The sequence below is a fragment of the Zalophus californianus genome, chromosome 8, assembly GCF_009762305.2.
Source record: "Zalophus californianus isolate mZalCal1 chromosome 8, mZalCal1.pri.v2, whole genome shotgun sequence".
Lineage (NCBI taxonomy): Eukaryota > Metazoa > Chordata > Mammalia > Carnivora > Otariidae > Zalophus > Zalophus californianus.
The window spans coordinates 50,987,784-51,005,518 of NC_045602.1; the positions used below are offsets into that span (position 1 = coordinate 50,987,784).

Sequence of the window (17,735 nt, forward strand, 5' to 3'; positions counted from 1 at the left end):
TGAACGAGTGAATGTAGAGAGGTCATGATTTTGGAGGGACAGGAAAGTAGGCATTGTGCTGCCGGGTTGTAGAATGAGTAGATTTCACTAGGAAAAACATCTTGGTGAAGAAACCTATACCCCCAAAGAGGAAATGAGCCATCCTTGATGGAATAAGGGAAACCGACCTTGTCATCATGAGTCAGTTCAACCCAAATTAGACGCGCCCTGCTGCTTATATTCTGATGAATCCTACAGTTACCAATGTTACAGTAAAAACTGCAGCTAGGTCTTTTATTTTGATTTCTTTATGCAATTTTGTCTTTTCTTTTTTGCTTTATTTTGTTTTGTTCAATATTTACTTAGTGTTCTTGTATTCTTGTTTAATTCCTATAGGCCAACAATATAGGGAATAGTTTCCTTTCTCAGTTGAAGAAATTGAGGCAAAAGTAAATTGTGAGTTACTCATTGTCAGGCCACATAACCAAACAGTTTTAGCACTGTGGCTATCTCCAGTTCTTACCTAATGTTGTTTGTTTTACTTTGTCTATTGATGTCTAGATTTAATCTGTCTACCTTGTTCATATAATTTTCTGGCATTACTTCTAGGTTTGGCTTTTCCATTTATTTTCTTACTTTTTACATGATCCCCCTCTCTAGCATATTTCTGTATTTCAATTGCATGTTGATGTAAATACTCACTAATTCTTATGCCCTTCGGAAGGTGGCTGGCAGGTCATTTAATTCCTCCTGTGTGGCCAGTTTTGGTTTTGACCACTGCAACTTAGTCTTTTATATAGACCACCATGAATCTAAGAAGATGCAGTCACATGGTCAAAATCACATTCTCACCTTCTTCTCTTCCTTTTTGAAGCCTAAAATATATCTCTAAAAGCAGATGCAGGGCCCATGACACCTGTTACTCTTTTCTGTTATTTATCCTTCTGTTCTGTGTCCCAGCCTTGCTGATATCTTCAGAGTTTATTAATCCCATGTCGAAAATACCAAAACTAGGTTTCTGGGAGTGTGGTTTGTTTGTTTGTTTGTTCTGTGTTTTTCTCCTAGAAACTAGAGCTGGCTTTTAGTTTTTACACTTGAATAGTAAAAATGAATGCAGTTCAAAGTTCTTCATAGCTTTGTTTGAATATTTTGTGACATTCTTGTTTGTTTTGCAGGTACCTGGAGCCCAAGATTTGGTGGATTTCTCTCCTGTTTATCGATGTCTACACATATATTCTGTCCTGGTGAGTCTTTATCTGGCTCTGACTAATAAAGATGTAGATTGAGTTAAAAACTCTTCCTTCTCATTTTTTATAGTTTTTCTGTTTACTCTTATTAAGAGTAAGAAAAAAGAAACTATTATTTAAGGAGTATTAATTATAAAAAATTATCCTTTTCTTCTTGAATCTTTTGTTTGCCATTTAATGATGTAATGATATAAGCGAATAACATTAATTTCTATCCGTCACCAAAAAGATAAGATTATACCTAGAAATAGTCACAGATTTCTGTTCTTAATTTAATGATGTAGTTATTTAAATAAAAATAGCCTATCTTTATATATTAAAATAATATTTATAAAAACTTTATTTTTTTATTCCTGATGACACTTATTCCTTTTGTCATATAAAACATATGCAAAGAGGAATCTCTCTGGGGGGGAAGTTATTATGGGTGTTAATGGTATTATAAGAAATAGCCCTTTCTCCATCTTGGTAGTACACCTACATGCAGACACATAATACACACAAAGGCAATCAAAAAATTAAAAAGTATCATCAAAGACAGATTGATGAGAGAAGTCCATTATTGATATTTCTTAATAGCAAAGTTCTATGAAGTTTCTGTCAGCTTATTTTATAATATGATTGAGTGAGTCTTTTGGCCAGTCTTCTTTCCATTTTCTTTCTTCATATGTTTAATACAGTGTCACTTAGTCATTACTTCAGACAGGTTGGGACACTGGTCTATGGGCTTCATGGCCAGAGTACTTTCCATTAGTCTGAGAAAAGACTTGGTAATTGTTTCTCCCCTCCCCTCCTCCCTCCTCCTACTTCTCCTCGCTCTCTGATTCCCTCTTCCCGTCTTCCTTTCTTCTCCCTCTTTCCACTCCTTCTCTACATCTGTCATTCCTTATCATATGAAGATGGAGCAAGATCTAGATTGAGTTGTCTCAAGGCAGCTAAAATAAGTAGATAATTTTTTTTTCAATCTCATGTACAATCTCATGTACAGAGAATTAAATAAATGATATACATCTTAGTTTGTGACACATTATTATCATTATTTCATTTCAGTCCAAGGTATATGTATAATACTTATTTTAACTAATTTTTGCTAACCTGATAGATATTGAAGGATATCTCTTTGTTTTAATTTGCATTTCTTTGATTACTGATAACATTGTGCTTCTCTTTATAGACTCACTAATCATTTAAGATTTTTCTTCTCTGAAATGCCTATTTTTAGCCTTCGTTCAATTTTGTATTGGCTTTCTTAAGCCAAATTTTGTTTTTTTCTCTTTGCCAGAAAGAGAAATCTCAGAAATTCCTTATATATTGTAGATATTGACAGTTTAGGATGTTGCCAATGTCTTTTTTCCCAGTTTGCCCCCAGACTTAAACTATGTATGTGTTATATTTCACAAACAGAAATCCTTGATTTTTGATGTAATCGAATCGATCAATTTTAACCTTAGAGTTTGCACTTGTTTTTTTAAGATTTTTATTTATTTATATGACAGAGAGAGACACGGCGAGAAAGGGAACACAAGCAGGGGAAGTGGGAGAGGGAGAAGCAGGCTTCCTATTGAGCAGGGATCCCGATGAGGGGCTCGATCCCAGGACCTTGGGATCATGACCTGAGCCGAAGGCAGACGCTTAACAACTGAGCCACCCAGGCGCTCCTAGAGTTTGTACTTTTTAAGTATTGTATTTAAAAAAAAAAAACCCTCTCTTTCTATTCAAGGTCATAGGGCATTCCCTTTATGCTACCTTTAACATTTTTCCCATCACATCTTGATATTGATCCATCTTGGATTCACTGTAGTATATAGTATGAAGTGGGAATCCAACTGAATTTTTTTTTTTATATGATGAATTCAGTTTTACCAGTTCCATCTACTACATAATCTGCATATGGCCCACTGATTCCTGATAGTACCTTGGGCATATACTAAATATCCATATATGAGAATCTGTTTCTCAATTCTCTACTTTGTTAAATTTGGTTTTGTGATACATCTACATGTGTGGTAAAACAGGTCCCTTTTCATTTCTCCTCTTTTAAATTGCCTTCACTATTTATGAACCTTTATTTTCTCTATTTTATTTATTTATTTATTTATTTATTTATTTATTTATTAAAAAACCACATTATTTTATTCAAGTATAGAATGAATTTCATAATGAAAATAGCTGTCTATATAAGTAGTTTTTTTTTTTAATGGAAAAGCTTCAGTACCTTTTCCCCCAAAGAAGTTAAAATAAATTGGGGCTACCTTAAAGTTATGACTTCCTTGACGCTTATCTTTTGACAGAATCATTTTCTACCATCATTTTCTTTTCTTCTTCTTCTCTTCCTCTTCCTCTTCTACTTCCTTCTCCTCCTCTTCTACTTCTTCAATCTTCTTCTATTTTGTTTCACATTTTTATTTAAATTCCAGTTAGTTAACCTAGAGTGATATAGTATAATCTTAGTTTCAGGAGTAGATTTTAGTGGTTCTCTCTATATATTTTAGAATCTTTGAGTTCATTAAAAAATTTTTCTTCTAGAATTTTGATTTGAATTGATAGATAAATTTTGGGAAGAATTAACAACTTTATAATGCTAAGTCATGCTACTCATGGAAAAGTCTACTTTTAAATTATTAAGCTTTGTTTCTATGTTAATAGTTTTGGGGATTCTTTTAAGGTTAATAGCAAAATACAGTTTTTGTTGCTGTTTTCAACCTTCCTTTTTAATTAATAATTGCTGATGTTGAGGAATGCCCTTGATTTTTGTAAGTTAACTTAAGTCTGGTAACCTTGCTCAACTCTTTTATTATGGTTTGTTTTTTTGGTTTATGATAGATTTTCTGTGTAGTTGATCTGCAGATATTGACTTGTTTATTTTCTTCCTATCCATATATCTCATTGTTCTTCATATTGTTTTATTGTATTGACCAGGATCATCATTACTTTGTTGTTCAGGAAAATAATAGTAGGCATCCTTGTCTGATTTTTGATCTGTAACAGAGGTATCCAAAGTTTCTCCATTAACTGATGTTTACAATAAAGTTTTGGTAAATATTCTTTATCTAGTTATTCCTAGACTCCTGATAGTTTTTTATAAAAACATAAATGAGTATTGAATTTTATTGGATTTGTTTTCCAAATACATTGATACAGTCCTGTGATCTTTATCCTTTAGTTCATGAATGTGGTGAGTTTCACTGATAGATTTTTGTGATATTAAATGATCCTTGTATACTTTAGATAAATCCAACTTGATGAGGATATATTACTGCTTTTTTTTTTTAACAATCTGGAATTCAGTTCCTTTTATTTTTTTATTTTTAATCTTTTTTGTATTTTATTGTTAAGTCTCATATTTGCAAAATCAAATTTACTTTTCCTCTCAAATAGTGTAAAAGTATGAAAATCAGTAGTTTGTTTAGTGTTATATCTTCAGTGCCAACAACAGTCCTTGGCATATAGTAGGTACTCAATAAATACTAACTGAAGGAATAAGTAAGTGGTAGCTAAAAAATGCAGTACATTTGTTTGAGCGTATGCTAACTCATTTACTTATTCACTAAACACTTACTGAATTTCTGTTCTGTGTGAAATGGGTTTGGAGAGCAAGGATGTATAAATCAGAGCAAGGACTTCTGCTTTTAAAAAATTACAGTCTACCAGGAGAGAAGTTATAATCTTTCAATGACTATAATATGACAGCACTTTATCTCATCACAGTATTTATCTGCTAGTTTTTGTGAGCTTTCTTAAGATTTTATGATATAGAAAATGTAACAAATTTTCCTCAAATGAGAACTCTACAAGTGATTCATAAGCGTACTGAAGTAATTAATTTGCACACTTACTAGCTGTGTGGTGTGAGGCAAGTTACCTAAACCTTAGCTTTCTCATATGTGAGCTCTGAGAATAATGATCTGCTTAGTACAGTTACAGATAATAATATGAATGGTGCCTCACTCTGTCTTTGGCACATCATTGGAATTTAATCAGTGCAGTTAACCTGGCAAGAGTTATGTATCTCTGATCCTGATTATTAGACACATTATGGGTGTTTTTTAAAGTGTATGATGTAAAGCATAGACATGTAGGCAGAGGTTCTAGTCTCTGCCATCAACATACAAAGTTTATCAGTTATTCAAAACGTATACTTTGTAAATACATGAAATCTGTGTCATCCTAAACTGTGAGTTTAGGGTGGGCCTTAAACTGCCCATTTAAAAAATAAATTCCACACACTGATACTCTGTAGTGTTGAAATATTTGGCATTCATAAATGTTCTGTAATAATTTGATAAGGCATCGTTTATGTGGCAGAGACAGACCTCTTTCCTCATTCATACATTCATAATGTTTCCGAGTTTTGAAAAAGTACACCTAGTGGTAAGAGCTCAGCTCTATTTCTGGAATACATGTTTATTTTTTAGACATTGCTGTTCCAGACCTAGATGGACTTTAAAAAAGCACTCAGATATCTCTTTTGCTAAAGGAAGAGCCAGATCATGTATGACTTCTAGAGTGGACTCTTTTCATAACTTTTTTTGGGGGATATAATTTGTTACTTCTCTGTATTGGTTTTCCCATTCTCAAATCACTGATTTGTATTACTGTATAGTGGAGGCCATCTCTTCATAATATTAATGAAAAAGATACTTAAAAATGGATTAATCTAAAAATTTGTAACAAATATTTTTTTTCATTTCCTGATGTAGTTAATATTAACATTTTTGGATATTCCACAGGCAGCACAAACTCTGTATGTTTCTAAGTGAACTCATTATGTCCCCCTTCCCTAAAATCTGTTTCAGGAGGTACCATGATCTCAGGTAATAACAGCATTCTATCAAGTCCCCAAGCAGAAACCCAAACCTTTTCTTTTTTCTCAGTACCATATCCAGATCTCCCTATCTTGCAGATGTGACCTCCTAAGTACAGTTTTACTTTCTCTCATCCTCCCCTATCCTAAAATGATTGCCCTGGATCATCAGGATTATTGAAAACGTTTTCTTTCTTTTTTCTTTTTTTTAAAGACTTTTATTTATTTATTTGACAGAGAGGGGCACAGTGAGAGAGGGAACATAGGCAGGGGGAGTGGGAGAGGGAGAAGCAGGCTCCCCGCCGAGCAGGGAGCCCGATGTGGGGCTCGATCCCAGGACCCTGGGACCATGACCTGAGCCAAAGGCAGGTGCTCAATGACTGAGCCACCCAGGCGCCCCTTGAAAACATTTTCTTAACTGTTCTCCCTACTTTATTATCATAAATCCCTAACTCGACTTCTCACTGTAGTGATAGCGATCTGTGTATCATATAAATCTGGCATATATGTTATCTGCATAAAATTCTCTAATTGGTCACTTATGGAGTAAAATGCAGAAGTGTAGAAGGTTTTCCATGTCCTGTGTGCCATATTTTCTGCTGCTTACCACCTTGCTTTAATGATACCAAAATGCTTCCAGTTCTTTGACCGCACCATGCTTCTCCTGCCTGCCATTCTTTCCTTGTTCTAGTCCTTCTGCCTGAATGAGTATTCCCACTTCTTTTTATTTTATGGATTCATACTTATTTCATACTTGTGGCCTCCAGCAAATTTTCCTGATGTTTCAGGTGGAGCTCAGTGGACCCACTTCCCGTTTGCGCTATTATAGGACCCAGTTCATAGTTGTATGAGTGCTGACTATATTATATCATCTTATCCTAAATATGTATTCTTTTTCCTCAATAGACTGTAAGCTCTTTTAGGGCAGGTACCATGTTTTATTCGTCTTTTTTAGCCCTAGCACTTAACACTTAGTATTAGTAGTATATAATACTCAATAAATGTTTGTTTTTGATTTTGAAAGATAACTGCCCTCCTTTTGACCTGCAAATGAATCCAGTATTCTAGCCTCAGGCAGTGTTATACAATATCAGGGCTGGGACTTATACAAGGGAAAACAGTTCTATTGGTGTCCAACGGAAGGATCATAACAGAAGTAACAAAAAGTTCTAATATTTTGTCATTTACAATAGTGTTTATCTGAACTTTTGGCCTGGAGGATAACAAGGCACACTTTGAATAAACATGGCAATATTTATTATTTTTAGTGAAACCGACCTTCCATTCACCCCCCTTTTATGGCTGTGCTGCTTATAAATTCCCAAAGGATTATTTGAAAAATCCTACTTATATCTGCCAGCCTTATCAGTAGGGCAGGAGTTCACGTATTGTAACAGGAGGTCAGATTTCGGTCATGGTCTTATAGATGGGGCCAAGCACCTGTAAATTCTTCCTTTGGTGACTAAAGTGAAGTACAATATCAAACAGGCAGTGAGACTTTTCTAGGAAGTGCTGAACTTTGGCAGGAAGGGCAAACTTTGGCAGGAGGAGGGGAGGGAAGAAAGTGAACAAGGGTCAGATAGTGGTTAATTGAGACTTGGTTCTTGGTATAGTAATGCAGTGGAAGTGTGCAGGGCAAATGTAGGTGTATTTTATAGATTTGTTTTAAATAACTTATACTGTTTAAATCTTCATATACAGTTAAGAGATAGGCAGGTAAGGGGCAGGATATAAAACATCATTTTACAGTCATTAAGGATAATTTTTTAGGAAGGAGAAAAATAAAAATTTTACTGGAAGAGAAGTGATGAATAATAATAATTGGGGATTTTTGTCCATAGTGTGGTAGTAGTTATAAAGATGGATGGCCTGTCTAATGAATACAGAAACCAGTTTGTCTTATAGATGTTTTGAAAACTCTATCAACCCAGTGATGTCTGCCATGTTTATGGGCTCCAAGCCTTGAACCCAGCTCAATTTGGACAAAGATTTGTATATACTTCAGGCTCCTCTGTACACTGCAACATCTCTCTGACTCTTCTCCAGATTTGCTGCTCATTCACCCTTCTATCACTGAAAGAGTGTACATATGTCCCATATCAAAGAGCTTGGGTGTCTTTAAGAACCTGGGGGAGCAGACCTGTAAATACAGCCATATTCTTAGGTCTCATTTATAATCTTATCTTCTTGTGGTTTCTTGTTCTCCAGTGATTTACATCATCTGCTCATTAACAGTTAAAAAAATCCTAGATTAAAGAATGTTGACCAATATACCTTTGATTTATGTACTTTTCTGCATTTGTGTTATACTGTCATAAAAAGTATACTTTTTAAAGATTTCTGACATCTTGGATCCAGGGATAGCATATTATAAGCAATATGTGGATTTTTTTTAGTAAGCAGCAACCTCTCAGTGTTACATGAATCATAAGAACCTCATTTTTATTTAATTCACTTTCAATTACTAATGGAGACTATAAAACAGCCTGAGATATAAGGGAATGCAGAATGTCGTTGTGCAGTGAATTCATATTACAAAGCCTCTAGCAAGTGCAGTATTTCTTTTAAGTTTTCTTGGGCAAGGGGCCTCTGGGAATTTGATGAAAGCTGTGAACCCTTTCCCCAGACAAAATGCACATATGTACAGGCATGTGATATTTTGCTTATAATTTCAGAGGCTTCCTCAACTCCTGAATTTTATTAGACCTAGAAAGAATCCCTCATGTAAAAAGGAGCTAGAGGCTGAGTTAGGTTTCAGGTGCCTACTGGCTACAGACCTATGCCCCAGAATAGCTTACCCCAATTCTAGTCAAGTATCCCCTTTTATAAGCCTCTTACGGACACCCTACCACTTGTCTTTCTTTCAGGTTTGGAAGCCTTGCCAAAATCTAAATTTAAAAGCATATTTCAAAGTGAACTTATTTCTGTGTCATAAATCTTCATTCCCTGGGCAGTCATTATGCATGGCAAGCTGGTGACCTGTTTTTCTATTAAGAGTAAGTTAGTCCCAGCACCTAAACTCTAATAGATTTGTCCCCTGAATTCTTTTACTAAGAAGGATTCAGACAGAGATTTAAAAATAATTATGAGAATTACAGTTAGTAATTTATCTCCCTGGACATAATTTTGTAAAGTCCTCTGTTAAAGGATATTTTACCTCTTACTTGCTTTTAATAATATCCTTTTTTAAATACTTGGCTATAATTTGGAGAGATGAGTCAGTAGCAGAGCTAGAATTTATGCACAATCTCTTTACAATCCTTCATGATCATTGCTGGGGCCAGGGGTGGGTGGGGTGGGGTGGAGTAGGCAGGAATCTTCCTGGAACATATTTCTCCCTTTCTAATCTAAGGATTTCTACTTGTATGGTCTACAGTGGCAGCTGGAAGAAACTGCAAAATCCATGGTCCTGTGACTGCTGATAATAGCAAGGAAAGGATTTGGAGAGTGGAAAAAGGAATGGATATAAGCAGTTTTAAGTAACATATTTTCTGAGGTGTTTAGGGAATTCCTTAATGAAATTACATAAAGAGCTTTGGCAGCAGTTGGCTGTTACATTAAAGCATTTGGGAAATAGATACTTGAAGGGCCTAAGACACTGCTGAAATTTTCAATGAAAGAAAAACGATTAGTTTTGGCATTCTAAGGTTAGACTTCCAGATCCTTTCAAATAGCGACAGTTGAAGGGTTGTTGTTTATATATGTATTTATAATAGTGTTATCTTGGATTTTATATAGCGCTTTGTGCAACAATCTCATAGTGCTTCACAAATTTGACTACATTAAATAAGTGACTTCTTCATATGGCAAATAGGAGAAAAAACATCTCACTTGGTAGAGATTGGCCTCACTCTGAATCAAGCCATGAAATGGTTCTTTTGTTGGCACCAGAGGTAAGATTTTAGGGTTCTTAATCCTGTACCTTTATCAGAAGGCACTGTTGCCATTTAATAATCAAGTAAATTGAACACAAGAATTGGAACATAGACTTAAAGCAGGTCTTCAGGATTGGGTGTATTTTTGATGGTCAGATTTTTTAAATTGTTAATTGGCTTAAAAAGATGAGACTCCCTTTTAAAAAAATACTAGAACATTTCTGCTACATCTAGGTATTAAGACAGTTGATTGGCAAATGAAAGAAAGATATTCATACATCAGCTTCATGCAGTTTTCCTCGTGTTTTTCACAGACCATTGATCTGGCAGTGAACGCTGATAAATAGAGCTCTGACTAGCTTTTTAGTTTTCATTAAAATTGATTGTACTTTACTATAGCCTATTTTTTTTTTAGGCCTATCCTGATTCTATTTTAAACATTGACTCTATTGACTTGTATTCATTTTATGTAACTGTAGTAAAAATCCATTATTTAAATTCTTTCAATTTTTTACAAAGACACTTGAATGAACATTTAAGTATTGGTTTGGGTGGAAACACAAGCAGGGTCATTTACTACTCCTGTGGTAGAAATTAAGGCAAATGAGAAAGACCTATATGCAAAATTCTAGGGGCTTAGAGTTTGTAAGTTCTTATTCTCATTTGACATTTCCAAAGATGGTGTTACAGAGAGAGAGGGAAATATCACTTTATTTCACCAGTCACGTCAAGTTGGAAATTGTGGATATAGAATTCCAGCATTGCCAGAGGCACATAGCTTAATGATCTAGATCTTCTTAAAGTTGTTTCTGGAGCTATATTTCTAGGGAACACCAGGCTCATCAGATAATGTTAAAAAAAAAAAAAGGAGGAGGGCTCCTGTTTCACATGTCATCAGAACTCTGTATACTGTATTTTTGTCTTGGGTTTGTTTTTTTTTTATTTTTTACAGATCACATTAGTATATTTAGGTGTGTTCTAAGAAGAACTGCAAAAACCAAACATGTTAAATTTTATTTAAGCCAGTATTTCTTAATATAGTGAAAGAGGTAAGGATGACCAGGGCACTTTTTGCTCTCAAAAGTTCATAATTTAATGGATCCAGAGAAAAGCTGCTTTGTAGAAGACTGTGAAGATACCTGTTTTTTGTTTTTTGTTTTTTTAAATCCATCATGTTTATTTGAAATATATACATTTTCTTTGGGAAATAAGAAAAGAACATTGAACTTTTAATGGAAAAGCCTTCCTGAGAACAGTAATTTGAAAATGAATAGGTACCATTTTCCGATCTTTGGGATAGCAATGATATTAGAAAGGAATTTTGATGTTTATATACTTGACAGTTATTTTTTAAGAACTTTAAGTGGCTTATATTTTAGGCTCTGATATTTAGACCCTATTCCTCTTGACTCTTTTCGTAAGTGTTGTTTTATTTTCATTTTAAATGGACTCTCTTTTCCGTCTCAGAAATATTCATCTGCCTTCCCCCCACTATCTAAGACAAATGCAAGTTGCACTGTTTGAGGAGCCAACTTACACAGAACAGAGCTGGAACCTTTCTGGTTTGCTTCCATGGTGATCTTGAGTACTTCTGAGCAATAAGAGCGTAGTTTGAGTATTTTCTTTAGAGATATTTTTTTAATGTGGAAAGTTTTGCCCTGAAATATTTGGTGACTCCTAGTCCATCTCTGACACTTCGCAGATTGTCTCATCACTCTGCTGCCGTATCTCCCCGCCTCCTAGTTGCACTGACCCACCAGTGCCTGGTGAGGTTAGATAGGCATAAACACTACATAGATCATAGAGAAAAGCTGAGGGTGAGATACTTTGTGCGCTGCATTGATAAGGACACAGGAAAAGCCATTTATAGCGATAACTTTCCTGTAGTATGGGCTAATGGGCCCTGGTTTGTAGCCGCTGTAATCTAACTGTTTATAATTGTCATATTGCTCTTTTAACCTGGTGACCTTATTACCCATGAGCATACATATCATTTGGCTTTGAATAAAAAACAAGAGGCAAAAAAATGTGATCAAAAATTTTTTTCTACACATGCGCACATTTGTTTTTCAAAATGCTTACGTTGAGAAGATTGAACTCCTCAAGGGGGCTTTTTTTTTTTTAACAATAATGTCTCACTTAAACAGCTTTAGACACCATAATAGCATAATTATTTTTTAAGCTCTGACAAAATGAACAAGAAATAAATCATTTTCCACATCAGACCCAGTAACACCCCTTTGAAACACAATTTAAATCATATAAAAACTGTGCTTCAAATACTTTAGTTTCTCATTGTTCTCAGAATAAAGTAAACTTCTTAACTTGGTCTGTACAGTCTCCCATGTTCCATCCTTGGCTTGATTCTCTCACCTCATTTCTGGTCACCCTTTTCCTCCTGCCTGCTCACAATCTATGCTCCAGATATATTGACGCCATGTTCTCTCATGATGATGCCTTCGTACAAGCAGTTCTTTTTTTTTAAGATTTTATTTATTTGAGAGAGAGAGATAGCGAGAGAGAGAGCATGAGCAGTAGAGAGAGGGAGAAGCAGGCTCCCCACTGAGCAGGGAGCCCAATGTGCGGCTCGATCCCAGGACCCTGGGATCATGACCTGAGCCAAAAGCAGACGCTTAACCCACTGAGCCACCCAGCTGCCCCCAGGCAGTTCTGTTTCCTGAAACATATTCCGTATTTTCTGTCTTCCTTTTGATATTTCTTCCTATTAGTTATGCCGAATTTCTCCCATCACTGAGATCTCTGGATTTGGCATTTATAATCTCTCCCTCCTCTCATATATCCATCTAGATCTCTCATGTCTTTTTCTTCCTTTTCCTGTTTTGGTTGTAACTGCCAAGGTTTTGTTTGTTTATTTTTAGTTTTTTAATTTAAAAATTTTAGGTTCTTTTGCTTCCCTAAAATGCTGTCTTTACTGGCTAGTTTATTTAATACATTGTCCCAATAGTTTTGAATATTATGAGGGGGTGACACAAATAATTGTGGCCAGAACCTCGTGATTTGAACAAGAAAAAATGTAGGGGAGGGGTTTCCTTTTGTTTTGTAGAGGAAATTTGGTCATTCACACAGTTATGTAAGTTGCATATACCAAAATGATCTAACCAGAAGCAAATGCTGTAATTGGAGCTCATGTTCAAATATAGCTGGTTGTGGCAGGTGTAATGAAGAGTTTGTTTTTAACCTAGGAATAGAACTGATTTATTTTAAATAGTGAGGGATTTGGAAAAGCTGAGTTTGGGCCTATAGTGGATTCTCTACTTTTTCAGATTTTTATAACACAAACCATAACCTGGAGGGTAAAGTAGTTTAGGACCTCAGTAGTGGAGTAGAAACTCAGACTCTTCGCCTGTAACACTCCAGATTTGCTCAGGGAATTTAGGCAGAATTCAGTTTATTTCCTTAACTGAATGTCTTTAACTAGAACTTCTGGAACTCCCGGTCTACTGTGTTATTCTCACCACACAGAAGGAGCTTAACTAATCATTGTGAAACAAATGAGTAAATGAATATTCAAAATCCCTCGAGAAGGTACAATGTGAAAAATTGATGGAGATCTATAAAAGGACCATCAAAGATGCTGTAGTCAAAGAAGATTTAGTCGTTTTGGCTGAGGTTAATATAGTTCATCCATTTGTTATATGGAGTGTTACTAGTTTAGATTTGGGATTTCTTCTTACCCTGAAATGAAGTATAAGATATGTTAACATATTTTTTTAGATATTAAAATGAGGTCATTTATGATGTTTAATGGTGATATTTGTAGCAGTACGGGTTGTGTTTGAGTACATGTAAAAAAGCCCAACTTTAACGGTTTAAACAGATACAGTTTTTTAATAATGTGACAAGAAGTCCAGGCACCTCAGTGTCGGTACGGTGGCACCACACTCATTAGAGACTTAGGTAGGTTCTTTTAGCAGTTCCCATCCTCCATCTGGAGCATGTGGTTTCTGTTTTTGTTCTTTCAAGATGGATGCTACAACTTCAGGCAGCTTTCTCGTGTCTCAGAAAGCAAGCAGGTGGGAAGGCCACAGAATAAAATATTTTTTAAATTTTTTTAAAGATTTTATTTATTTATTTGACAGAGAGTGAAAGCGAGAGAGATCACAGAGGGAGAGGGAGAAGCAGATTCACCTCTGAGCAGAGAGCCTGATGGGGGACTCGATCCCAGAACCCTGGGATCACGATCTGAGTTGAAGGCAGTTGCTTAACTGACTGAGCCACCCAGGCGCCCCAAAAAATTTTGTAAAATGCTGAGGCCTGTTGTAATTTTAAAAACAATTATAATTAGAAACCAAGTGATTTCTGGTCAACGTGTTTTTTTTTCCTTTTATTTTTTTTAAAGATTTTATTTATAAGTCAGAGGGGGAGATGAACCAGGAGAGATGATGGACTCTGAAAAACAAACTGAGGTTTCTAGAGGGGAGGAGGGTAGGGGGATGGGCTAGCCTGGTGATGGGTATTAAAGAGGGCACATTCTGCGTGGAGCACTGGGTGTTATGAACAAACAATGAATCATGGAACACTACACCAAAACAAATTATGTAATATATGGTGATTAACATAACAATAAAAAAATTTAAAAAGAAAAGGAAAAAAAATAAAACAGAAAAAGAAAGATTTTATTTATTTGAGAGAGAGAGAGAGAGAGAGAGAAAGCATGAGCAGGAAGGAAGGGCGGAGGGAGAGGGAGAAGCAGGCTCCCCACTGAGCAGGGAGCCCAATGCGGGGGCTCGATCCCAGGACCCCGGGATTGTGACCTCAATCAAAGGCAAGCACCCAACTGAGCCACCCAGGCACCCCAACATGGTGTTTTTTTTAAATTAGGGACATCGGAAGAGCTTGAATCTAAATCTCGACTTAGACATGTTACTTAATGTCTCACAGCCTCAATTTTCTGCATTTAAAAAATTCAAATAATGGTGTTCATCTCACAGTGTTTCTGTGAAATGAAAGAATGTGTGTAAAAACACCTGGCCTGCTACCTTTAAATCTTAAAAAAAATATTTCTCTTTCCAACTTGTACATGTCCTCCTCACTCCTACCCCGTCATTAAATTTTTGTATTATAAAAAATACTCTTTAAGAATGCAGTGAAAAATGAGGACCTAGACTAATTATGCATAGACATAAATATGAAGATACAGAAATAGTACACGAACACCTGTGCTCTTCCTCCTACAATCCATCCCTATTTAATGTTACTTTTATAAAATACTAATCTAGAAATTAAGAATCATGAACTATCAGGGCAAGACGAACTTTTGCCTACCTTTTCTGTTATCCATCTCTTTTCCCAGAAGGGGAAACCTTGGCCTTGGGCAGTTCAGTTACTCACCTACAGTCACATAAGTGGTAGGTAGCCGAGTTAGAACTCAAAGCTAAATATAAATTCTCTGTCTTGTGTTCTTTACTCCATCAGTTGTCATTATTATTAAAGTGGCTTGATTTATCATGCTAAGTGTGGAAAACTATTCAAAGCGCTTATGAGTATTAAGTTATACATTATAACATATTGTACCCTAATATGATATGTAATAGATACATTAACTTTATAAACCTAATCAGCGCATGGTTTTTCTTGTTCTACCACCAGTAAGGGACTGGACCTAGTGTCTTGTCAATAATGATCAAAAGTAGGGATGGAGGTGGGAAGGCCTACTACACTTTTTTAGTCTACCTCTTCAAAACTTTTCTTTTCTCCTTCAGATTTGCCTTTGGTACATTAACAATTCTGTGACTATGTGACTATAACAATTTTATGTGACTACATTAACTAGAGCATATGATGCTAAGCTCAGTAAGTCAATCAGAGAAAGACAAGTATCATATAATCTCACTGATATGAGGAATTTGAGAAACAAGACAGAGGATCATAGGGGAAGGGAGGGACAAATGAAACAAGATGCAACCGGAGAGGGAGACAAACCGTAAGAGACTCTTAATCTCAGGAAACAAACTGAGGGTTGCTGGAGGGGAGGGAGTTTGGAGGGATGGGGTGGGCTGGGTGATGGACATTGGCGAGGGTATATGCTATGGTGAGTGCTGTGAATTGTGTAAGACCAATGAATCACAGACCTGTACCCCTGAAACAAATAATACATTATATGTTAATAAAAAAAACCTTTTTGCTCTGGTTTTCTAGAACCGCCTTATGGGGAGGCCTGATTTGCCATAGTCATCATAGGGAAAAGAATGGGATTTTCCTTTCTTAAACAGTAAGATCGGTTACTTTCTATGAAAATGGTCTGTCTGCCTACTTGTTTTTTTTTTTCCTTGTAACACGAAAAGATGCCATTGAAACTAGTATCTCTGAGAGACAGTGAGTAGTTCAGTCCAGACCACACTTGGCTGCAGCTAGTTGTGGGCTTAAGCAATCAACAGTGGCTACTTGTAAAGTTTGTTTAAGCTGTTACTCTAGTTTTTGGGAGGGCCTTGAGGACGCTTTCCTAAGTATTTAGTTGCATTTGACCTATTGTCTTTCTAGATTTTCCTACACTATTCAGAAATTCAGATGTGTAATTTCTCCCACCAAATAATGCAATAAAAAGCAGCTGGGCTTTAAAATCTTAATGGAAAATAAAAAAGTAGGAGAGTTTGTGAGTAAGGGTATTTTCATTGGGGGAAAAAATAGAAAACCACGAGTCATTACTAATAATAAACATATAAATGAATGAACAAGTACGTATATATCTAAATACATACGTATGTTAACAGGGGAGAAGCCTGTGTTCTTACTTCTTATGGTAGAATGTTGAGTGTTGACTGCTGACAGACGCTTAATGGTTCTCTTGCATCTCTGTACATCTTGTGAGGAGAGGCACCATCTGTGTTTGTTCCAGAGCATCTTTTCAAGGATCTAGATGTGTAGTCAACAGCTTTGTAAGGTAGGGATGATGTCTCCTGCCAGAGAAAGAAGCAGGCATGTTTCCAGCTTTGGAAGAGATAGTGCTTTTCTATGGAGCAAGGATATTTTGTGCTCAGGGTTCCTGTCCTTCAAAGCAAACCACTGCATGTGCAGGCGTCTCCTGGACTGCTTCACATTGTCCTGTAGAGATTGGCATTCTGGGAATTGGTGCAAGTGTAAATGCTAATACTCTAGCTGCTGCTGTTGATACTAGTAATAAAGTCCTTTGTTTCTGATCCAGTTTTGTGCCTTCTTCTAGCATCCACGAAATTGTGGCACACTAATTTGTTGGCTTGCAAGTGGGTAAAATCTCAGTCTTTGTGGTTCTTCATTTTACAGTCATTCCCATAAAGATTTATTTGGGCAGGAATCATTCATAGATACTAAATCTAGGGGGGAAATTTTGGTAAGTAGTAGTATATTTGTGTGGTCTCAAAGTGTCTCCCCAGGCTTACTTATTAAAAATGAGACAAAAAAATATAATTGGGCGCCCTTTTTATCAGGTGATCAAAATTTACATCATAACTGGGGATCAGCCAAACAACTGTGTGCCTCTGAGTGAGATGCCCTGAGAGTGATACTGCATTACTTTGTGTATTTTATTCCAGTCTGGAATACATAGCCTGAATCTAATTTATGAGGAAAAATCACAGAGACTCCAGATGAGAAGCATTGTTATGAAAGAAGGAAAGAGAGAGAGAGAAAGAAAGAATATTTTACAAAAATGTCAATCAGAAGAAATAAGGAAAAGCTGAGGAACTGTTTCAAATTAAAGGAAGCTAAAGCGGCATGACAGCTAAATGCAGTGCATTGTCCTAGACCAGGATTGGCAGCCATTTTCTCTGAAGGGCCTGATAGTTACTGAGGCTTTGTGGGCCATAGGGTCTCTGTCATAACCACACAAGCTGC

At 36.0% G+C, this 17,735-nt stretch overlaps 1 protein-coding gene across 7 annotated transcripts in view; it reads left to right on the forward strand.

The window, feature by feature from the left end:
- The window catches only part of EXOC6B (exocyst complex component 6B), a 610,253-nt gene that overhangs the window by 253,994 nt on the left and 338,524 nt on the right, over positions 1-17,735 (forward strand). For all 7 annotated transcript variants that reach the window (XR_003524522.1, XR_003524523.1, XM_027620966.2 and 4 more), the window contains one exon: positions 1,155-1,223. Coding sequence is in view for 5 of the 7 variants with exons in the window: in XM_027620966.2 (XP_027476767.1) it covers positions 1,155-1,223 (69 nt within the window). In the remaining 2 variants the exon portion in view is untranslated. The remainder of the gene's footprint in view (positions 1-1,154; positions 1,224-17,735) is intronic.